This window comes from Euprymna scolopes, chromosome 13 (assembly GCF_053919585.1).
Source record: "Euprymna scolopes isolate OS-2025 chromosome 13, ASM5391958v1, whole genome shotgun sequence".
NCBI lineage: Eukaryota > Metazoa > Mollusca > Cephalopoda > Sepiida > Sepiolidae > Euprymna > Euprymna scolopes.
In genome coordinates, this window is record NC_136494.1 from 83,405,131 (window position 1) to 83,431,630 (window position 26,500).

At 31.7% G+C, this 26,500-nt stretch overlaps 1 protein-coding gene across 1 annotated transcript in view; it reads right to left on the bottom strand.

The window, feature by feature from the left end:
- LOC145292291 (ADAM 17-like protease) overlaps positions 1 to 26,500 on the bottom strand; it is an 872,700-nt gene that overhangs the window by 202,805 nt on the left and 643,395 nt on the right. Inside the window, exon 10 of the mRNA XM_080138617.1 lies at positions 18,130 to 18,268. Coding sequence (XP_079994743.1) covers positions 18,130 to 18,268 — 139 coding nt within the window. The remainder of the gene's footprint in view (positions 1 to 18,129; positions 18,269 to 26,500) is intronic.

Below are 26,500 nucleotides of genomic sequence, written 5' to 3' on the forward strand. Positions count from 1 at the left end.
ATTAAACAAAATCCCCTGAATTTCAACTGTTTCTTTAGCTTCCTTACGCTTAAGCATTAAATTTAAGGAATTTAATCATACAAAGGATTTTGTTCAAAATTAGAATAAGATTTCTAAACATAAGGTTTAATATCATTATGTTATGGTCTTGCAGTCAGATAATAATTAACATAAAAGCTATGGTATAATTAACAAAAAGTGTATTAGGAAAATATGTTATTGAAATATATGTCATGGTTCTGGGAGTTATAACTGTCACAAAACGCTACCTCGACATTTAGATGCATATAATATAGGTGGGCTAGTTCATTCTTCCGGAAATGTGTAGATTGGCTTATCCCATATCACATTTATGGTAATTTGAATCTTCATAGTTAGTGCAAAGCTGTTCTGTTCAGATCATTTGGATTCTTCGAACTACTTTTCACATCTTGAGTGTTATTTTCGCAATGTTTCGGTCGATGGAACCTCCAACCTCCTTCAGGTGTATCTTGTCAAAATTGGAAATCTTTCTGCTAAACTCGAGGAATTCACATATAATTTTGAACAGAACACTTTATTTAATCCAAGAGGATAGCATGCTCTTGTTTCATTAGCCATGACTTGATAGAAGTCCGAAGTAATTCACGATTGTGTTTTCTGTGTCGCCAGCGCTGAGGATTAAGCTTTCAACCTTAAAAAAGTGTAACTCATAACTGAATTTTACCAACTACTTTATTACACCACAGTCCTGGAAATTACAGCCGCTGAAGCATCATGAAAATGACACTCGAGATAAGAACAGTAGATCAAAGAATTCAAATCCTCATCTCAAAAATTCAGAAATATAATATTACTTGATTAAATAATTTTACTCTTCTCAAGGGTGGGTATTTTTCTAATTCTAAATAAATCTGTTTGTACAGATTGAACTAAGGCATTATCATTTTAGATACATCCAAGCATCTTTAAGGCTTAATCAATCTACATGTCTGCTGATCATTTTGCTATGCTTAAGATGGAAAAATACTTTTTTTTTTAGATTTGTCCATACATCTTTTAAAAAAGGGTCTGTCTGTCGGGCATGTTATGCTTATGTTTTAAATCGCGTTTTTAATGGTAAATTCACAAATTGCGTAGAAACATCTAATTTCTAAAAGGCTTTATTTGTCAGTCGTTCTATGTCCTTGTTAATCGAGAGTCGTGTGTTTGTCAGTCGGTCTGTCATTCTGTAGTATTATATTAGTATGCTTGGGCAACGCCGAAGGTGTCCTAGTTGACGATTACTATGATTCTTCAATCCAAAAAGTTTTGACAAAGTAAAATATTTTTTAGAATAATCAAAATATTTAGAATAAATATTTAATTTAATTTCGAAATATAACTAAAAATAGTATTGTAATAACTTAGAATAATGACATCAGGTGATTATTTTAGTAAAGTATACATATTTATTTATATTAATTTTAGTAAAGTATATATATTTATTTACATTAATTTTAGTAAAGTATATATATTTATTAATATTAATTTTAGTAAAGTATATATATTTATTAATATTTATTTTAGTAAAATATATATATTTATTTATATTAATTTTAGTAAAGCATATATATTTATTTATATTAATTTTAGTAAAGCATATATATTTATTAATATTAATTTTAGTAAAGTATATATATTTATTAATATTAATTTTAGTAAAGTATATATATTTATTTATATTAATTTTAGTAAAGCATATATATTTATTTATATTAATTTTAGTAAAGCATATATATTTATTTATATTAATTTTAGTAAAGCATATATATTTATTAATATTAATTTTAGTAAAGTATATATATTTATTAATATTAATTTTAGTAAAGCATATATATTTATTTATATTAATTTTAGTAAAGCATATATATTTATTTATATTAATTTTAGTAAAGTATATATATTTATTTATATTAATTTTAGTAAAGTATATATATTTATTAATATTAATTTTAGTAAAGTATATATATTTATTAATATTAATTTTAGTAAAGTATATATATTTATTTATATTAATTTTAGTAAAGTATATATATTTATTTATATTAATTTTAGTAAAGCATATATATTTATTTATATTAATTTTAGTAAAGCATATATATTTATTAATATTAATTTTAGTAAAGTATATATATTTATTTATATTAATTTTAGTAAAGCATATATATTTATTTATATTAATTTTAGTAAAGTATATATATTTATTAATATTAATTTTAGTAAAGTATATATATTTATTTATATTAATTTTAGTAAAGTATATATATTTATTAATATTAATTTTAGTAAAGTATATATATTTATTAATATTAATTTTAGTAAAGTATATATATTTATTTATATTAATTTTAGTAAAGTATATATATTTATTCATATTAATTTTAGTAAAGTATATATATTTATTCATATTAATTTTAGTAAAGTATATATATTTATTTATATTAATTTTAGTAAAGTATATATATTTATTTATATTAATTTTAGTAAAGTATATATATTTATTTATATTAATTTTAGTAAAGTATATATATTTATTTATATTAATTTTAGTAAAGTATATATATTTATTAATATTAATTTTAGTAAAGTATATATATTTATTTATATTAATTTTAGTAAAGCATATATATTTATTAATATTAATTTTAGTAAAGTATATATATTTATTAATATTAATTTTAGTAAAGTATATATATTTATTAATATTAATTTTAGTAAAGTATATATATTTATTATTAATTTTAGTAAAGTATATATATTTATTAATATTAATTTTAGTAAAGTATATATATTTATTAATATTAATTTTAGTAAAGTATATATATTTATTTATATTAATTTTAGTAAAGTATATATATTTATTAATATTAATTTTAGTAAAGTATATATATTTATTAATATTAATTTTAGTAAAGTATATATATTTATTTATATTAATTTTAGTAAAGTATATATATTTATTTATATTAATTTTAGTAAAGTATATATATTTATTTATATTAATTTTAGTAAAGTATATATATTTATTTATATTAATTTCGTAATGTAACTTAAAAATGCTACCATAATAACTTAGAATAATGACATGTAAAAACGTCAGGTGATTATCTTAGTAACGTGTACGAATGACGTATTGAGAGTTTGAAAAGACATGCATCATTAGGCAAGAGTTGGGAGTCAGAGTAAGCAGACGTGGTCGGAGTCAGAGAGGAAGAACGACAGTCGTGGACAGTAATTGGCTCCAAGTAGGGAAAAATGTCGATAGTAAGAATCTAAGACCAGCACTACAGCATTCTAATGGGAAACATCTGGAATAAAAGTGCTCTAAATACCACCAAGACTTCGAGTTGTACAAATCTTCATTTGCAGCTTTTCTGAGGATCCGTCAAATTAAGACCAAAGACGGACCAGGTATGTTTCTCCATTGTAAAACCCTAGAGATTGTTATTTGTCCCTTAATGTTATAATTGTAAAAAGGTCTGTTTAAACAACCACTAGACGATTAAACACACGTCAAATAGATGACTATGACATGTATATACACTCACATACAATCTAACCATTAAAAGACACACTTATAGATATATGAACTCACCTCTATAGAACAATACTTAAATTTTAGACAGTTATTTAAATCCCTAATTGTAGATTGAATAGTTGTTACATTTTAGGTCAATAGTGATTAAGTTAGCTATTGTGAATTTTGACAACCGTCAAAGTTAGTGCATGTCATGATGACCTTAATCTGGAAACAGAATCGTTCCCAGAGACTAGTGACAAAGAGGAGGCAGGGTGTAGCAGGTTGAATAATGACGTTATGTTTTACGAGCTGTGAGAAACAATTGTCCAAATCAGTCTTTCCATGGACTCTGTGCGAATGGACAGTGCTTATAATGTAAAAACATTGATAACCGTGCTAATTACAAAATGCTTATTCGATAGGTCTGTTAGCTTATGTTAAAATCTTAGGAAGTAAACAATTGGCTGAGGAAACATTTACCTCTCTCTTTTTTTCATAGAAAACCTCAGCGAACATCTAGTGTCCTCTTTCTTCATGAAATGAAGCTTATTTCTATAGCAACCACTAGACAAGACGGCAATGATGAAAATAAGTGGAAAATGCGTAAGAGACCAGCACATATAAACACCCAACAATAAAGCCCCGTACCTATGTATAAAGAATTTTATTTTGTTCTTGAAAATATTACATAGATAATTTCATTTTTGAGATGCTCTTCAAGCATCTATAACGATATATTCTATGCCTTTCTGAATAAATTCCAAGCTGCATCAAGGAGATCTGGCCAAATCGAACTTGAAAAAAAAATTACTGGAAGCCTTGTTATTAGCAAGAGAAAGGGAAAATCTTTATAAGAAGTTCTGAAGTAGTCAGACGAAAGAAGAGTCTACTTTAAATAACAGTTCTCCAAATAAGCTAAGTTGGCAACAAAAACAAACAATTATTATTATCAGTTATTATTCAGATCAACCCTATCGTTTTCTGCTCATGAAATTAAATTCGCATACACGACTATTTACGCGATCTAGACACACTTAGGTTGGCTTTTAAATATTTAACTAATAGTTTTGAAGCCAGTGTAAGCTAACAGTAGAGATAAAACTATGTAAACGATACCCAAATCGGAAGACTAAATAACCCTTGTATTAAAGAAAATCTGATCAGCAAGAGACAATAAAAAGTTCCATGAGATACTCCATTTAAGAACAGAAAATAAATACAGAAGAAAAATAAATAAATAAATACTAATCTAAATATTAGAAAATTGTGTGCAAAAAAATATTTAAAAATATTAAAAAAATAAATAAAAAATATTAAAAAAATAAATAAAAAAGAAATATAAAATATAAAAATAATATATAAAATTATTAAAAAAATATTAAAAAAAAAGAAAGAAATTTTTTTAAAATAATAAATACATAATAAATAAAATAAATATTAAAAAATAAATACAGAAGAAAATAAAAGGCTCCATAAGCAACTCCATTAAAGAACAATCTATTTTAAATAATAGTTCTTCAAATAGGGTCATTTCATTCATGAATCAGATAATTATATTGTTGGCATTGGCTCCCCCCCCCCCCCATATATTTCTAGTAAGATTTCTTTCTAGAAAGATATTAGATACTTACAGGCGGAACCACATAAAGGTTGCCAGCATTCTTAAGTGAAAGTTTCTGTGGAACGACATGGATTCGAACTTGGCCCACCCAAAATTGTCAGTGTATGTTGTTAACCACTTAGCCATCGTCACTTTCATCTAAATGAAGTAAGTTGGCTATAGAAAAAAAGGTCATGTTAAGGGTATCCGAATCGGAAGACTATGGCGAAAAATGATCTCAAGTTTCAGTTGACATGTTCATCTCTAAATTCACTGATCGAATGGACGCATCTTAAGAATATCCATTCCAGGTTTTCTTTTCGGAAGAATTTATCATGTGGATTGACTTTTTTCTTTTTTCTTTATTCTTTTCCGTTCCTGTAACATTTTCCCAAAGCTTCATCTTTTCTCATCTGGAAACTAATCAATTCTCTCCTACTTTCGTTTTCTTCTCAAAGACTTATTACCGTTCTTTGATCTTGATATTTGTCTGCTGCTGATGTACATGCGAATCTATTTCTGTATTCCAAGCCAAACTCATTCCAGCTGAAAGGAAATATATTTTTTTATTTTTTTTTATTTTTCAATTTATAAAATGTCTTTGAAAATACTATCACAATAACGTGATGACAAGCGACACCTTTACACTGCATTTCCTCCATTACAATTCCAATACACTCATTAATTTTATGCAATTTTCTTTAACACCCCCAATGTAAGAATTATTTCTCGATTTTATATAATTTCATGTATCTAACATATAAAGTCATCTCGTAGAATTCTAACCAGGACACCTAAATAGCACTGCATCTGTCAAATCGATATTTGATTCCATCTGGCCAATGAATTACAGAATTATACAATCAAGATTATTACAATAATAACAAGGAAATTCCAATGTACTTCATCAATTATGTTTTATTTAGCCTGATTATACTCTCAATAACATAAACTGTATTAAATTCTCTATTTATATTTATAAAAAAAAAGGTAACGTATATGATTAACTAATAATACAGTTCTATTTCTCACGCCATTTTGAAAATTGCTGCCAAAAAAGAAATACAAAATAAAGGAGAGTAGAAAGTGAACCTTGGGTTTACTTTCAGCAGCCTCGTAATTCTCGCTTCTCTTATTTTGTGCTTTAGTCCTCACATTCCATGAGCGATGCTTCTAATAAAGAGAGTAGAATTGCTGTTTTCTGGGTCAAAATTTATCTATCTCATACTTATTGTTGGTTAGTGTTATAGGGACTTACCCATTCACTCATAATGAACTCTTCTAACAATGATAAAAACCTCGACAGTTAATATTCCTATGGGGAAATATTACGACACGAGGCAAGATTACAAACCGTCTAACTTGACAGTTGAAATTACCGACAACCTTTCTTTGTATTCACTTTCTTTTACAATATATTCTTTCTAGCTAAAAGGCTGTTTTTAGCTTCTTTCTTTATGGCTCTTTCCCATGGCTACAACATTTAGTTTTTTACCTTTTGTTGCTATTTACAATGCCTCCCCACGGGACAGAGTTAGACACCAGGGTCGTTTTTTAATGTGGAGAAAAGGAACAAAAATAAAAATTGTCTCAGTCGTGAAGGATTTTCCCTCCACTGACAGAGAACAAGGAATTGAAGTGCAGCCTCTGAAGAACAGATACTGTTTCATGCCTTGCATGGAGTGAGTACCATAAAAATGCTGTCCCCGGCCAATATGATTAGTAATATGCAAGGAAACCTAAAAATACAAATTATCAAACACGCATCATATTGGAAATCGAACAACTTATTTACTTGATTATGCGCTGTTCGATTAGTAGTTCTTCAAATTATTACCATTTTCAATTACTAAAATAAAAATCATGTCTGGTATGCTAAAATAGTTATAAACAAACGTGTTACACCGCAAATCGGAGAACTAAATTACATGATTATACTTTTATTGAGATTGTCGGACTGACTTCCTCATCTTGGTTGTTATAGTCCCAACGTCTCGGCCGTTTTGCCGTCCGGGCTTCATCAGGTGTTTTGTATCGAACTGCGGACCTCTCCATAGAAGAGCGTACAAGTGTACCATTGCCAAACTTAATGGAAATGCTGACATTCTGCATAGAAACAACCTACTTCAGAATGGGTACTGACCTATATCGACAAGAGAAGGGGCTAGCTTTGGGCTCGCCATCACCACCAGTGATGGCGAACATATACATGGAATACTTCGAAGACATGGCTTTAGGTTCAGCTCCCTTAAAGCCAACCATGTGGATAAGATATGTTGATGACACCTTCATACTCTGGCCTTATCAGGAAGACATCCAGGCTCTCCTAGACCATGTGAACTCAATAAGACCATCGATACAGTTCACAATGAAGAAAGAAAAAGATAACCAACTGGCCTTCCTTAATATACTCATATCACGCACAGAGAATGGGTTTAAGACATCCGTATATCGCAAGCCTACCTTCACTTCAACTCCCATCACCCATACAGTATCAAACATGGAATCGCATGCTGCCTACAACATCGAGCAGAGACAATAAATAGCCTCCCTCCGTTGTAACAGCAACCCCGATACCATACTATCCACCAGACGTATTAATAATATAAGAGAGGAAAATGAAACCCAAAAACCACTAACAGTCTGCCTACCATACATACGCGGCATCTCCGAAAAGATTCAAAGAATATGTATCCCCTACAACATCAGAACGGTATTCAAGAGCGAGTAAACACTCAGACGACACCTGGTACAAGTGAAGCCCCGCATCGGGGAGAACATGACCAAGAACTGCATATACTCCATCCCATGCAGTTGCAGAAAGGTTTACAAGGGTGAAACATGCCGCCCTCTTAAAGTAAGGGTGGAAGAACACCAAAAAGCGGTAACTAAAGGGGAGACGGAAAAATCGGGTATAGCCAACCATGTCTGGATAGAGAGGGGGGACCATCGCCCCCTATGGGATGAAGTAAAATAACAGAGAGACCCACTGGAAAGTGAGAAAACTTAAAGAAACAGCTCACATGCTCGGACATAACAACCTACTGAGCAAACCAAGCATAGAGCTGAATGCAATTTGGACACCTCTAATAGAGAGAGAAAACCTTGAATAACAACATAGGTTTAACATTAACAAAAACCAACCAAGAATTGTCCTAGTTACATATGGCCGAATGGTCTTAGACGCTGTACCAAAGTTTACAGTTACCTAAAAGTGCTGAGTTCAATCCTGAACGAAGGCAGTGAAAAGTAACATTCAAAACAGAGAATCAGCAACTATGTCCCAGAGCCTAGCTGGAGTCCGTAGTAATAATAATAATAAAGAGTTGGGTTCGAGACTCCTAACAAACGGTTCCTCAGTTCGATACAAAACACCTGATGAAGGCCGGGGGACAAAACGGCCGAAACGTTGTGACTATAACAACCAAGATGAGGAAGTCAGTCCGACAATCTCAATAAATGAAAACACCTCATCTCAAAAATACAGACAATTACTACATTATTATACGTTAATTGGCAACGTGTGTTGTTAGATTTCAGAGTTATTAAAAACATCATGTACATTTTTGGTGTGGGGGTAAAAATGGGAATTAATTTGGACAGATTTCCCCGAATCGTAAATCGCATTTTTTTTTTTTTACCGGTATTCGCAATTTTTAAACAATACTGTGCTATGTTCTAACTGATAATATGGATTTTCATAGGTTGAATAGGCAACATGGCCGACCGATGCTTATGTCGTGGAAACTTAAAATTGGAAAATGCGGATATAAGAAAGAAATGCGTTTTAATAGTTTGGATTTAAAAAAATAGAAATAAATAAAAGAAGCAACACCAACTTTTTTGGCATCCCCTCTTTTTCAAAAAATGTTTGAAACCTTTGGAAAGTGATTCGTTCATTTCTTTTTTTCCGACAATTTATTACCTAACTCTTTCAAAAAAGATTCGTTCATTTAAATATTATTTTAATCTTATTTATTTTAATTATTTTTAATTAGATTTAATATACTTTATTTCGTGTATTATATTATTCAAACTCATTTCGTTCCTATATCTGCATTTAACAATTCTAAGTTTCCACATGACGTCAGCATCGGTCGGCTATGTTGCCGATTCAACCTGCCAAAAACCATATTGCTCTTTAACTGTATTATGTTATTCCTCATTTCGGCTGATGTAATGTTCGACCTTCTTCATACACGTTTTGTTGAACTCAAGAATCTTTATATCGAACACAGGAATCTGTACGGAATTTCGAACAGAACATTTTATTTAATTCACGGGTGCAACTTGCCTTCGTTTCATCACACATGACTGGATGGAAGTCTAAAATTAATTGTTCATTATATTTTTAGTATCACCTATATTGAGGATCTTCAGTCTCCAGAAGACTGTCACTTAAAAATGAATAATTTAGCAGATTTAGCAGCTGCGCCATGAGTCCTTGTTCTAACCGATGCTGGTATACGTAAGTTTATTTCGTTTATTTAACAATATACAAACAGAAAACTGAAACCTTTTTACTTCTTATCTATAAAAGTGAAATTTTCTGTGCGTCTGTCAGTCTGTCTGTAGATTTCCCTACCAAATTACTCTGTCAATTTTCAGACTACAGACTCGAGATTTGACATAAGGACTATTGAGATTGGACAAATCTTTTTAATCGGGTTTCGGTCAGACATTTGGCTGTCAAGGGGTCAAAGTTCAACGATTTGACCTTTGAAACCCCTACCAAACTCCTCCGTTAATTTTGGGTCTGAACAGTTGAAATTTTAGATGTAGGTTCCTTGGACATTGATCAAACTTTTTAACTTGATTTAAGTCCAAAACAATAAATGTTAAGAAGTCAAAATTGGAATCAAAGTTTAAAAAACAATTGACCTCCCAGCCAATTGTTGGTCTAAACATTTGAAATTTTATATAAAGTGTGTTCAGACATAGGGCAAACTTTTTAATCCGTTTTTGGCCGAAAATTTTTAATCTGTTTTTAGCTGAGGATTTGGCTACCAAGGGGTCAAAGTTCAAAAGATTCGACCTTCGCCGTCTCTAGCCAATTATTCAGACAATTTTGGGTCTAAACATTTGAAATTTTACATAAAGGGTATTCACACATGCAGCAAGCTTTTTAATCAGCTTTTGGGAGAAAATTTGGCTTCCAATAGGTCAAAGTTGAAAGAGTTGACTTTTACAGACTCTACCAAATTCCTTCGCCAATTCTGGGTCTAAACACTTGAAATTATAGATGTAGGTTACTTGGACATAAGTCAAACTTTTTAATATATATATATATATATATATATATGCACACAAAGTTATGAACAGTAGATAGGGCCCGAGCAAAGCTTGGCTGAATTGCTAGTTACATTAGAAATTGATAGTTATGGATAAGTATATTAAAGTTAACTACGAAAGAATACTAAGTACATAAATTTTCAATGCACACAGTGCATCCTTAATTGGTGTCAAATAGAATAACACATATTCTTTTGCAAATACACGGAGTTTTAAAACATTAGGAATCCGAGTGATTAGTGTGGGATGGGATCTGTATTCGTACCTGGAATCCATATTCAGCAAATTTAACACTTTAGTTCATTTTATTAAAAAAAAAAAAGGTAACGTTAATATTGAAAGATATTAACTATTAATAATAATGAAAAAAAAACGTCAGTTTGCAAACTTGCAATACAAATACAAATTACTGAAAACATTCACCCGGTCATGGTTGACAGAAAAGAAGCATGCTACCCTCTGTGGATTAAATAAAGAATTCCTTTCGAAATTCTGTATGGATTCCACATTTGGACAGAAAGATTTCTAAGTTCGATAAGATGCATTTGAAGAAGGTCGGAGGTTCCATCAGGCTGAAATATTGTGAGAATAACATCTAATATGAGAACTGTATCCCAGATAATTCAAATCAAAGTTTGATGCAAAAAGCACAGTAAAATCTCCACGCAACCACGTCAGTCATATATATTATAACAAAGGCACAAAACGTGTTATTGTGGTTGTTTATAGCATATAGAGGAATTACTCTGTACGATATACTAACAACTTAATAACTTCTAGAAAACATATGATTGATAATTTAGATTCATCGCATATATTTCAAAAGTTCAAAACATATATCTGAATCTTTGATATGAGCATTGATAATTTGTATTATTTGTATTATTCGGACTACTGTTCTCATCTTGAGTGTTATTCTCACAACGTTGCCGCCGATATAACCCCCGACCTTCTTCGTATGTATCTTGTCGAACTCTGAAATCTTTCTGTACCCATGACATAGGGGATAAAGTGCTAGGTAAAATTCAGTTCTAAGTGCAGGTGATACTAAGAATACACTTGCGAATTATTTTAGCCGTGCATGGCTGAAAGAACGAGAGCATACTAACGTGACTAATGTAGACAGTTGTACTAAAGTCACTTAACCTGCTCATGTCACGGAATAACGTCTAAAAACGCGACTGGAAGTAAATAAACGTTGTACTGTACGTAATTGAGAGGTTATTACAAAAATGGTTCAAAAGTAACCCCCCCCCTAAAGACACGGATTTATTTTCTATTTGACCACATGCAATTAAAAGAGATTTTCAAGTAAATGATATTTAGATTTTGGAGTTTAATTATTAAAATTGGAAACTTCATAATCTTTACTCCTATAAATTTACGTTATTCATTTATTTATTTTTGTGTATTGATATTCATATTAAAAACCCTCTTTTCTATTTATTTAATAAAAGAAAATACAACTTTATTATATATTCATCGTGGAATTGCATTCATCTGCAAAAAAAGCTAGCTAATTTGCATATTCTTTTAGACATTCATATTAATTAATTTCCTATTAGTTTTTTTTTTTCGGTTTCTGATAGAATGATCATCTTTAATTAATCATTATGCGTAATTATATTGATGCAGATATTCACCATGATTTACACTTGCGTAAAAAGCTTATAGTAAACAAAAACCTTTTTATAAATACAGGATCCGCCAATGAATCAAGATTTTAAAAATTACTTAGTTATTGAAAAAATATATTTTAACAACTTTATTATACACTAGCAGGACCTGTTAACCGGCGTTGCTCGGTGGAAGTATGTTCCTTTCCTCTCCTGGAAAAATTAAAGTATGGTTGTTGTTGCTGTTGTTGTTGCTGCATAGTAAGAACGGTTTTCGGATTGGTCACTGGCAACATCCCCATGTTAGGAACAGCTTTCAGAATAGACACCCCATTGTCGTAGTGAGGGTGGTTGTTCAAATATTTGCCACAAATTAAACCTTGATAATCGCCGTCAGGATCCCTGCATGCAAATACTATGAACCAACAAAGAAATTTGGGGGTGGCAGATATAATTAAATTTGTTCAAAACTACTTGAAATTTGGGGGTGGCAGATATAATTAAATTTGTTCAAAACTACTTGTATTCGCCAAATATAAATGAGATTTTCTGAATCAGCATAGGGGAAAGTAAAAGTCGTCATTTTAAAGGAAAGTGTATATGCAGATCTAAGGTAAACATTTATCTTAAAACACAAAGAAATTTCTCTATAATCAAACAGCCCCCCTCGTATAAGCAATAAAATACGATTGTTGTTGCTTCCCAACTCCCAACTTCCTCATGTTAAGAACGATTTTCAGAATGGATACCCCAACCTCCTCTGTCATCCGCAAATTCCCATATAAAGAACGGTTCTTGGAATAGACTCTCCATCCTGTGAGTGGGAATGAGGGGATCAGGTTGTCTGAATATTTGCTCCATATTTAATCTTGAAAATCTTTGTAAGAATCATGAGGTGCAAATACTAAGCTACGAACGAAAAATGTCTCTAATTTGTCTATAATAAAACACATACATACGGTATTAGGTCATCAACTGAATTCTAAGCTGCTAATGCAAGAAACGCAAAGTAAACAATGGTAACTGTTAATAAAAATGTTACGTTTCAGAGGGTTTTTTTTTCTTTTTGGGAGGCGTATATGTGCGATGTTAATATGTGCATAGGTATCGAAAAAATGTAAATAAAAAAAACTTGTGGAGAAGGAAACGGCCTGTTCTAAAACAAAGCGACCCCCCCCCAAAAAAAATAGCACCGTTATTGGTTTCCTCAGTATAATCGTAAGTGAAAAAAAAAATAATGATATCCGTAAATTGTATTTTGTTTCACGGATTGTTTTTTTAGGGAGTAGTTGGGCATAAATGTGAGGATATAAGTACGCAACATTATGATTATGAGCGTTTAATAATTTTGTATTTGGTTGAATATTCATAAAACTATTGTTTCGTGTAAAGAGAGCGGCCAGACTTGTAAAGGTTTGACGTGTTCATTTTCTGTAAGAAGGTGTTTATTTTGGAATAATAGATTATTATGTTATTAGCCAATGAGAATAGCTGGAATGTTTGCAGGGAGAAATTATTTTTTTGATCGGGAAGTGGAAAGCTAAGTGTATGCCTATGAGTGTATAATCCAGTTAAGAAGGAAATATAGAAACTACTTCCTTTAAAGATATTGGCGGTCGTGATGATGTTTCTCCTCGGATGTAATGTAGAATTTTATTATAACGAATAAATGTGTGTGTGTATATATATATAACAGCGTTCTAAAGTTGCATAAGATGGTGGATAATAGTTTAGACGTAATAAATTTGTATGCAGCATCTGTTATTGCAAACCTACGGTAATTTGGTCCAGAGAGGAATTTCTGTAATCAAAATATTATATATGGAAATAAATGGAATTTATATGCTTTACCATTTTTTTAAATGATGAAGCAATACTATTTTAAAAAATTACTCTTTTCAAATGGGTCTCATTAGTGGCATGGAATTCTTGGATTCGGATATAAAAGTTCTCCAATACATCTTGCAGCATATTTACCGGTATTGCCTCGATCACGTTTGCAATGCGTTCTTTGAGAGCCGGGACTTTTCTAGGCGGGTCACTTTCAAACACTTTCGTTTTAAGATAACCCCATAAAATAAGTTACAATCACTCAAATCGAGTAAGCGAGGGGGCTAAGAGATATTTCCGTTGTGAGAAATAACCTGGAAATAAAGCATTAAAGATATCGATGAAAATTTTTGCCGCATGATTTGTAGATTTGTGCATAATAAAGTTGTTAAAATCTATTTTTTCAATAACTGATTAATTTTTAAAATCTTACCTATTCATTGGCAGACCAAGTATTTATGTATGTGTATATAGACTTGTTTAGAAAATTTGCCTACTAAACTCCTGTCAGTTTTTGGTCTACAGACACGAAACATAATATATAGAGTGTTTGAACCCATGCAAAACTTTATATTTGGGTTTTATCCGGGGAAAATCGGTGCAAAACTATGAAAATGTGAAAAATGGAATTTGCCAGGTAAAAGTCGAACGGTGGTATTACGAATATGCATACGTAACGTAATATCTGTTGGTTCATGTTTTAATTTTTAACTTTGCAGCAAACATGTCAAAGGAAAAAGTAAATCGTAAGCTAAACGTTTCGGTTTCGATTCTCAGTGGTAACGCACGAGTTATTTTTTTTTTTTCAACTTTTTGAATCATTACTATATATTGTGTCCAATATAATAATAAATACGAAATCTGCATTAATCAAAATATCATATTTAAGTATATTTTTCAACCGGGCAATGCCAGGCGTCCTGCTTGTCATATTTTTTTAAAAAGTGTCATTTTATTTCTTAATTATTATTATTATTATTATTATTATTATTATTATTAATAATAATAATTTTCAAAGAAATCTTTAAGGGAGTTTTTTTATCATTGTGAATCATTTTTTTCTTTTAAGTGTATATTTTCTTTATGTCTAAAAAAGAAACTTGAAAAATGTTTTTTTTAATTTATTGAACGTGTAGTCTTACAAGAGATATTTTCTAAGCTTGTAATAATAAATACAATTTTTATTGAATAATCGGTCATATTTTTAGTTGATTTTTTCAAAAGATTTCTAATACATTTTCTTTATAAACTAGTAAATATGTTGAACTAGCGAGGGAGGGTGAACCGGGTTTGCTCGTTCGTAAAACACGCTTAAACATGATATATAATTTGTCCAGATTTTGTATATATTATTATAGAGTCATGATTTCAAACGTAAAAAAAAGTATTTGAGTGCTATCAGCTAGAATCGAAACCGAAAGAAAACCTCTAGCATTCAAAGCTGGTGACGTTACCACTGTATGAAGATGACACGCATATAAACTGATGAAAAATAAACTAAGATAAATGCACAAAATGTATAACGAGTTTTTCAATTATGACCCCTTTTTGGACCCTTAAAATCCATTTTAACTGGCTTAAGACCCATAAAAGAACGGTTCATAAAAAAATCCAATAATTTGAGGCCCATAGCGCTGCTCTTCGGCTTTTAGTTTTGGAAGAGGTAGAGTTTGAAAATATGGAGACAGACAGACTAACAGACATAGTGAGTTTTATAAATTAGATTATTTTACTTTTAACTGTATATTGTCATATATATATATATATATATATATATATATATATATATATATATATATATTAAAAGTAGGTTCAAGTTACTAGTGCAGAAAATCATAACTTGTTGATGAAGTTCATTTAAAACTTTGTCTTGATTATAAGAGTGGTAACATTATTGGTTTAACCGACAACAGCAATAAAGTCGCCATAAGTGCATTAGCTTTCATGCCGAGCAGTGTAATCTCACAATAATAGAACGGTGTGCATGTTATGCTAACTAAATGTCTTCTAGCTAAGAACCTATTTGACATAATCAAACGTGTAATAATAGTCTTAGACGAGATAATGTTTAGGGTACTGTATGTAATTGCAGATTATAATACAGTAAATAGAAATCTATATCTTTCTTTTGTAACATAGAAAAGCCTTCAATCCATATCGTTATAAAATGTAGACCTTATTTCTTCTTATTCGATATATTAAAATGCATTAAGAACAATTGACATGCCCAAAAAGATCAAAGCAAATGCAAGATGTTCCCAAAGTTTGTTATAATAGAAATCATGATTGGATAACATCAAAACTGACCCATTTTCTAATTTACATAAACTTTATGCCAGGAATCTCAATCAATCGACTTTAAGGGACATTTCTCCCACTAATTTTCAAAGGTAAAATTTTAATTTGATTCTGCAAATTTTCCATGAATACTCTAGTCAATGATTGCTGACTTTAAGAAAACAGGAATGATTGGCAAACTATGTAGAAATCTCAGAATTCATACAGATATTTTATATATGGCAGACAATACTGAATGTAAAAACACCATATACAGGCTGTCGACTTCACAAAAAATATACTAATCCATGATAATGATGACAATTATAGATGTCTCTCTATATTCTTTGACTGGTTAGAAACTTGGAATAGCATTCCTGGAAGAAACTTGGAATAGCATTCCTGGAAGAAACTTGGAATAGCATTCCTGGAAGAAACTTGGAATAGCATTCATGGTAAAGTAACAAAGGAAACATACACTGCTTTACATTATACCACTTATGCAATTCAAGAATTGACTAATTATTGCATAAACGAATAGCAAATGATGTATATATCAGCTGGAAACTTTAAACAGGTTAGATTGAGCCAAGGTTTGGCCAGTGCCGGCAACTTAGTGGGGAACAGTATAATATCTCTATAAGTCAAGTGTTTGAATGTAAAAACAAACTCTGGGCTCATCAAATTTCCTTCAAATGATGTTTGTTGCAAAGCGAACGATAATGTTACACTGCTCAAAAAGAAATTTGTTGTCTGCATTTTTTCATATAATGTAGGACAACTCTGATGCGTTGAATAAAAAAATCACATTGGTTTTGCCTACTTAGGTAAAGTTTTTGAGCTATGGCTAGATGCCATTTTTCCGTTTTTGTTCACATATAAGCTTGTGTGGAACATTTTAGAAGTTGGCGGGGTAAAATGCCATGTCGGATGATTCTTCCGATTGGAAATGTTTATTTTAATGACAAGCAGATCCGATAGTTCTGGATGATTATGTCTAATACGAATTGGTTTGAACTCATAAAACCTCGAAATCTTCCCATTTACGAAGAAGAACTGGCCTGTGCAGGAGAGATTGATACCTTGCAAAGAAAGCAACGTCGGCAACAACCCTCTGGTGGACAGAGAGAGAATCCTCTTCCGAATGCCGTACCTCAAGCTTGGCTTAATTAAGCAGTTCACCCAGGTTCTGGACAGGTACGGTGACTGCTTCACTTACTTGTGCCAGGGCTTTTCAGGATTGACCAAGGAAAAGTCGAAATCTATCATCATTGACGGTTCCTAGATTCGGCAGCTCATCAGAGATCTAGATTTTGAAAACTCAATGAACTAAGTGGAACTGGAAGCGTGAAAGGCATTTGTTCCGGTCGTGAAGAACTTTCTTGGCAACAATAAGGCCAGAAACTATGCAGAACTTGTCAACAACATGCGATGGGTCCCAAATTAGAGCGCGCAATCAATTGATTAGCGATTTCACCGATTTTGATAACAAAAATATCTGCTAGTAGTGAATAAAGTTCAGTTTACATACAAATCAAATCGTGTTTTTTTCTTTTCTTTTTTTTTTTCTGCAATTTTTTGAGTAAATAATGAATAAATTTTAGTCTTTAAAATCGAAAATAAACAACAAAATGTTTATTTACTTTAATGCATAAACATTTTTTGAATTTTGGACTAAGTTACTGCATGTAGACATGTGAAGCTTCCTCCCCGGTGATTTCACGGATTTCGATGATAAAAATATAGGAGTGTGAAATATTTGTTGATCATCTTTCAATCACGAGCAATGTCGGGTCTCCCTGCTAGTTCAACTATAAACTCGAAGAATGCTACAAGACACACTGTCCAAAGCATGCTATAAATACAAATATTCATAGTGGTGAGAACATTACATTTTTTTTTAAATCATGTAAATCTTGTTTTTATGTTATAATTCAACAGCATTATGATTCGAACAGTCCAAAGTTACTTACATGGAGAACAGATTCCTCCCGGAATGTCAAGACTGGGTGAGGCTGTATATGCGAGGCCAACAACATTTTCAGCAAAAGATTGGTAAGTAAATAAGTGTGTAAGACAGAACCTTCCATGTTTGGAATCTTTGCTGAATGTCTGTAATAGCAAATATTTACAAAATTATATAAAATCTTATAAGATTTAACAAGGTAACAAAATATTGTTTCATGTCCAGCCGTAATATTTATAAGCAATGGAAATATGGTATATGTCTAAAACCAAAACTATACTATTAATTTTATTAATAACTAGCGGGGGTACCCGGCGTTGCCCGGGTTTTTAGAGGCGTGTGTGTGTGGGGTGGGGGGGTAAAATGATTACAAATCGAAGTAATAACCCTGTTTAAATATTAGGTATTTTTTTAGTATAGGTTCACCTCCACAATTTTCTTTTAAATGACGACTTTTAAAGGTTTTCGACTATGCTGAATACGGAAATCGCATTGAAATTTTGCAAAAAGAAGTAGTTACCGAGATATAAAAAGTTGTTTTATGCATTCTATTCTTTGGCGGTCATCTTTGTTACGTGCGTAGATTTGTTTATGGCGCGCGCACGCGCGTAATACAGACTGCCGCCAAAGAATACAATGCATAATACAACTTTTTATATCTCGATAACTCCTTATTTCTGCAAAATTTCAATGCGATTTCCGTATTCAGCATAGTCGAAAACCTTTATGAGTCGTCATTTACAAGAACATTGTGGAGGCGGACCTAATCTAAAAATTTACCAAATATTATAAAAACAATGTTAAAACTTCTAAAAAAAAAAAAAAAAACGAACGGTCCGGCGGTGATCGGGTGTTTGAAAAAACAAAAAAAGTTTGATGGAGGTGAGGTTCGAACTCGAATACTTGAGCCGAAAGCGAAAAAAGAAAAAAAAAAAGGTTATGAATATCAATCCCGCAGTCAAGTTTGTTTTGGTTTAGTTTCCCAACATGTCGGTCCCCATAAAAAATAGGGGTGTCTATATGAAAGCAATTGTCTGACATAAGGTTTCTACCGCATTGATAAAAAGCTGATTGCTTTCTGGACGTTCCGGTGCGAAAGCCGAGAACATAGTTTGAATTTAGTTTCACTTTATTTATACTAAAAAGCAGGACAAACAGGCGACACAGCGAAATAGCGCAATTTTGATAAAAGTCGATGTAAATAAATCTAGACCCGACATGCGTTCCCGAATTCTATATATTATTATGTAGGGGTATATAAATACTTCTAAGCGATAGTACCCCCCCCCCCGAGAATGGCGGCGAAAAAAGCCTTTGCGAGACATACATAAAATGATCACACACATTTTGCCTTTTATATATATAGATGGAGATTTGGTATTTCTGAAAAAGAAAATATGATAACTATCTTTAAATACTCAATTCAGTTCCCCATGTTATTTCAGATTATTTTTCACTTTTTATTCAAAAGGAAGATAGTATAGCTTCTGTTCTGTGATAATGATACTAACGTTTATATAGATTATTAGCTTCCTTTTTTGTGTGAACAAGTATCTATTCTGTTGTAAAAAGACCATCTGTCTTGGCATTACCTTTGAGAAGGCAATGTAGTTCAATCATCATGTAACCATCCTCCTGAGTATTACTTCCTTTTTATGGAGGGTATAGTGTACTATATGTTCTGTGATCATGATATTATCCTCCAAGGCATTAGAGGGAAGTGTAGTATCTGTTCTGTTGTCATATCAGACATTACCCCCTCTTTGTGTGTGCGTTATAGGTTTGTATATTGTATATTTATTTTATTCATTTTAAACAACCGTCCAGATGGATCTTACCCAGATATCTATGATGCTGGCACATTTTGTCTACATCCTACATCACATTTTTTTTATTTAGAAAAGAAATTTCGTAAATTTCTCATATAAAATATTAATATCAGTCAGGACAGGAATATTAATTAAGACACATTTTATCATTTAAATATTTTATTAGTATTATATCTGGTCTGTCCACAGGCGTTTATATTAGGACATGATTATTACCTCGCTTAGGAGGTTATGTTTTTGTTTGAGTTTGTTGATTTTTTTGGTTGTTTTTATGTCCACAGGCCAGCATTCACATTGGATGACCGATCGTCACCAAGATTGATCAAAATATTTGTCATGGTCTGGCAAAATTGATTTAATTTGGGGATATCTAGGTGAAAAGTCACGGTCAAGAAAAGGTGAACGTCAAAATTTTGATGATAACTTCAGTTCTGTTCATCATAAACATTCGCTGCTCGGTCCATAAATTTCAACTTGAACGGATGAATAATTTTTTCGAGCTATTAATGTCTTCATAGCAGGACTTCGAGAATATTTCATTCAATATGGAGAAGTAAAGCTTACATGATACTTTAACCCATCTTTACATTATCAGGAAGAGGTATGCAGTCTCATTACTCACTTCTGTTCTTTTTCTTATGATTGCATGATTATCTCCAGTGAAAACACTATCCAACACAGAACCTGCATTGAACAACTAACAGATAACTCACAAGACATCCATGAAGACCTACCTATCATGATGGATTGGTTGGTTGTTTTTGTTTTACGGTATATCAACCTTTTTCAGGTTATTTAATGCCGAATCTAGTTATTTTGAGGAACGATTTTTTATGGAGTATATATTTTTTAAGTCAGATTCTATTTAACCCATGGTTGGGACCCTAACAGGTACTACCACTCCGGGTCAGAGTGGACCTGGGAGCAATAGCAATTAAAAGGTGGCTCCACACTTCCCAAGGCCCGCAAGGTGGGGCCTCACCATCGGATATAGTTTTAGGTCATATCCAGGATCTATTATGATGGAGGATAGAGCGAAATGGCATGAGGAAATAAAAGGATTCATGAGACTACCATGCATAATCCCTTTTGTTATGTTTCCTTAACATTATTATTTACCTACCAAGAGTTCTTATATGAGTATTTACTGGTAAAACCATGTGGTGTTACCTAGAGTCCAAGTGACATCAGTAGTCTTCACTTCTTTCAAACATTACTGCAAATGCATGTATTTTTGAAACGGTTGTTTAATGTGTGCATTTTCACTAATAATGATTGATGGCTTTCCATGAAATTTAAGTGAAAATAAGTCCGCTTAGAATTCCAGTATTTTCTGTCTTTCTACTCCCTCCAAAAAAGAAAGATACCTAGGAGGATGTTACCATTACAACAGTTCAGATACTGCACTGCCCCTACCCAATAAAAAAGGTAATCCCTGGGAGGATGGTATCATGAAAACGAACATATACTATACTCTCCCCGCCCCCAAGGAGGAGATAATAGCTGAGAGGACTGTTTTGTGACAATAGAAAAGATGATTTTCTTCCGTCTTTCCATCCTTTCAGACCCATTGCTATTTTTTTTTTATTTTGTACCAAACCACGTTCATGCAATCACGTTTTTTTTTTCATTATAATATATCTATTCTGACACTTTCAACGTTTTCTTATTACGGTTGTTATTTTTCTCTTCTTATCTATATAGTAATACGTTAAGGCATTCCTGTTTGTGTGTACGTTATCACCTTTCACACATATACAAAACATGAGACTGTCCAATCAGCAAAGGAAACTCAACTTTACCCATTGTTAATGAAATTGTTCTCAAATCGAATTCTATTGTCCAATCTACTAGAACAGTAAATATTAAACATAAAAGAACTCCCACTTTACACATTTTAAAATGAATTGTTCTAAAATGAAATGTTATTCTGCCAAATAAAACAGTACAATGTTTACAATAAATACATTTCAAATGCAACATTCATTTTATTGATTTGAAAAATATTTTGCTGTTCACAGTAAAAAATATTTTTTACAAAGAATAAAATTGCTACACTTTTAAATGAATATATAAAGAAACATGTTTTTTTTTATTCAAAGAATATTTAGCTGACAATAACAATTTTATGGTATTGACTCGGACAGACATTTATTATTTCAGAAAAAATATTATTAATAGTAAATTATAGAGATTTATGTAGAGAGCACCGTAGAATTTCTAGGGGTTCCACTAGTCTATATGATAATATACTGAAACAATTTTAAGTTTGTACGTATATACCTACTATCCACTATTTTCTTAAAAGATATGATACATCCAATCACCAAAGATGCTAAGAAAAAAAGGCATTTTCAAAAGTTCATCTGCTGACGGTTTGGTCCAACATGAAACTCGTATTAAAAAATACCTTATTTGACTTTGGGCTACGATCAAAGTGTAGTATCTTTCAAAGATCGTACAATAATCTTCTCTCTGCAGGTATATTTGCGCTGTACGTCCATGATATGGAAATATGTCACAAATTTCAATGATGGTGGGGTTTGTGTCTGCACCAGTCGTTCATAGAATGCTTTTATTTGTAAGCACGTCAGTAATATTAAGCAAATAAAAGGTAAAATTGTGGAATTTCCATGGAGCCCACTAGTTATACGAACTGGAGAAAGACATAACAAGTTTAGCAACTTTTGAAGAAGAATTGAAAGTGAGATCGCTAAAAGATTAGCTAGAAAAGAAATCCTTCAACCTAAATACTTTATAGCCGATATTCATCAATGCAATTTCTGTGAACATGTGCACATCTCTACTCATTTAAATAATATATTAGCTGCTGATTACCAATCTCATCTTCTATATAATAAAGTAAAGTTGATGTTTTTTACTCTATCTCATTGGATATAATAGGTTTAGAACCAAATGCTCCATATGCTGCGTTAACGACTTATGTCTATTTCTCATGCATGTTTCCATAAAATGTGTTCATCTTTTTTTCTTGCATCAATATATCTTACTCATCCTCTAAATATCATAGAGACCGAATTGTTCATAACATTGCATTCCAGTTTTCACATTACTCTTTTTCTCTTACCTACCGCACATTTTTGATAAAAAATAACTGCTCCCTTCTTTCTTTCACAAAGCAGTTTCATGGAAGATAAGAATGTCAGTTTAGCAATACTAAAATATTCACTTCATTATTAATATTTATGCATATTGCCTTTCTTTTTACGTCTCTCGCATTTTTATATAATCACGTTGACACACTGGTCCTCGTTAGATCATCGGTTAAACAATGCCGAGTCTGGTCAATACCAGATGGGTTACGCATTTGTGAATTACAGGCGCTGTATGTAGGAGGACGTCGACACCTCCCTGCAAGAGTTGCAAAAACCTAACATTGTCATCTACCGGGGATATACATGCGACTGGAGACCACTTATGAATGTCATGCTCCGTGAAATTTCCTCTTCAACTAGTCTAGGCCGAGTACCGCTTCAGTACAATACTATGAGTACAGACATTAACAAGATGTCGGTTTCAGTACATTTTTTTTTATTATTGTTTTGTTATAATCCCGTTTGATACTGTTTATAATTTTATTATAGTTATTTATACTACTAATAATAAAAGGAATTGCATCTTATAACATTTTAATATGAAGGTTAATATTTGGTTCTTATTTGGAAGCCAAACATATTTCACAATAATTTAGGTTTTTATATTTACTTATATACAAAACGATTTTTATAAAAATTATTCTCTCTATATAAAAAAAACAGTTAAATCCTATTTCAATCATATAAATTACATAATGTGAACCGGATACAACTCGGTTATTTTCTGCTTGTGTTTTTATTCTAGAATTGTTGTTTTAATATTTTCTTTTTTAAGAGAAATTGATAGGCAACGCCGAAACACCGGTCCTGTTAGTATATCAATATAATGCTATTTAGGCAAGAAGGAATTTAAATATGTTGTTTGTTTAAAAATACATCAAAACACCCATAAAAAATCCGGATCAAATGCTGTCTCTAACCAGTAAGCCAGTTTATGCATTTCTAAATCATTCAGGATTGGAAAATTGTACACAAGCCAACACAAACAGATTTCTTGTTATGTAAGACTTTTGAACAAATTTGTTTAACGAGTTAGCAATTATTAGATTTAATATTCTTGACTTTTATTTGTATAAAAATATTTCCTTTTAAAACCTATTATATGTCTTCTGAAACGTGTTTTATTAATGTGAATACTGACTGAGAAATATTTCTTAAATATTTTATATTGTAGTTGATTTGAAATATCAACTTGATTTTAGTGGCAAAGTTCTGACGGCCACATTATTATCGATAATGATTACAGAAGCAACAAACAGAGTTCAAATCCAGCTAAATTTATTACGTTTATTTATGTATAACAAAAAAATCTTTTGTTAAAGATCTATAGCGTCATAAAGAAAGTAAATATACACTTAATAAAATAATTGAGACATTTTTACAGTTTTTGTATTTGTTGGGATTCAGATCCGTACAAAGCAGCAATAAAAGTTGGAAATATTAATATTTTATACTAATTGATATTTTGAAGTTTTTCAGGATTTCTCTTTGTACACGTTGCTCTTAGCCAAAAGTCCAAATAAAGTGAAGCATACCAGTTTCAAAACTAATGCATCATCTATGAGAAAATAAATCCACTGCCTTGTGAATGAGCTGGTAAAAGCAAAGATTAAGAGAGAAAACCCTGACAAAAATCCGGTTTGGAGTCCCGATAGGTAGATGGTGAAACACTGCAACACATTTCAGCAACTCTTGCAGCTATGCTGGCTCCGACCGTATTGGCTTGCCTTTCAATCAGACTTTATCTGCTACACTTGGAAACTGGGAAACCTAAGTCTCCTTATCACGCACTCAGGCCTGCATCTTGAGAGGCAACTCCAATTTCGGCTGTATAGCCATAGCAGATGCTGCATTGCATCAGATGCGGAAAGCCATTGTCTTGCAAGACAGAAGCTTACCATTATCATATGTAAAATTTTCATGATTCTTCAATATAAACCAATCATGATTTTTTTTTTAATTAATCGAAGTTTTTCAGTAAATATAAAATATAAACTTACAAAATCTTTGTTCATTTTGATAAAAAAGAAATAGTTTTTTTATTTTGTTTTTTTGCTTGCTTAATAATAATTTTATTGGTATTTTGCTTTTGTACTAGTAAGTCACTGCTTATCAAGTCAAAAAGAAAAAGCCCCTTGAGGATAAAGATTAATATGCTTGTCAGATGAGGATTGGAGACAATCGAAATTGGGCAGAATTTGATTATTCAAGAGGACGACTCGACAAGAATTTAATATTGTCTTAAAAACGACCATGTTGTAGTTAGCTGAGAAACAGCCTGTGATATTCGTTTACCAGATGGGTAGTTCATGGAAAGAAACTATCCCCATGGAAACTTCGTTTAGCGTTAGCTACAATGAGAAAGAAAAGACAATTTGAAATTAGACAAGCTTTTGTTTTTAATGTTCTACAAAGATTGGAGCTCAGTCGAGCAGCTATCATGAAAATAAAGAAAATGTAGAGAAAAACTAACATTTCATCTGTGACAAAAAAGACTATAGGGAAGAGAAAAAGACATCGCCGCCAGATTTTGAAATCTTGTATTCTTTGAAGATAGGAGAAAAGAATGTGCTGAACGGCACCTCCCAAGATGTGAGAAAAGTACTGCGTCTTTTATACAGGTAGAGCATAAAATTTATTCACGAATATAAAAATTAAAGCTTAAAAAGAAAAATTATTTAATTTAACAAGAATATGTCAAAAAGAATTTAAATACTTAAATTACTATCAGGCTATATTAATGAAACAGCATTTCAATGATTATTAAGGAAGATGGTACAAAATGATGATTCTAAGAAAACAGGAATCCCCAAAACTTTGCAAGAATCACCACTCCATAAATTTCTACTTCATGCTTGTTCTAAAACTACTTGTATTCTCTAGAAATTACCAATGTTTTTGAATTTCTCACGTTTTCCAGAGCTCATCATTCCAAGTGAAGTTTTCAGGAATTATGTCTTTCATTCCATGGAGAAAACTTGGAAGACAATCTGAAAAATGTCATCACACATCTTTGTTGGATTTTTTTCTGGAACAACTCATTTAGAAAGTAGAAAGTGGATCTTGGATTTACTTTCAGCAGTCTGGATGGTTTGTTTGGCATTGGCCGCCCACACAAGACCTGGGATTAAATTACTAAGGACTTGAAAGCTTCGCAACTTCATGCGGTGGATACCGTGGATTGAACTAAATGGCAAACAGACGTCTGAATAGCCACAAAATGGCAGGCCCGTGACAGTTGTAGAAACGTCTCTACAACTACAGGGTGGTCAAAAAGTCAGGTAACATGTTAAAGGTAGAAAAAACAATATGATCCATTATAATCTCTATTCGTTTAATATTATTTGTTTAAATATTTGAGTGTAATATATAAACTACCCCTCCTGATTTCTGGCTTTGGGGCTATGTAAAGGATAGCGTTTATGGCAAGAAG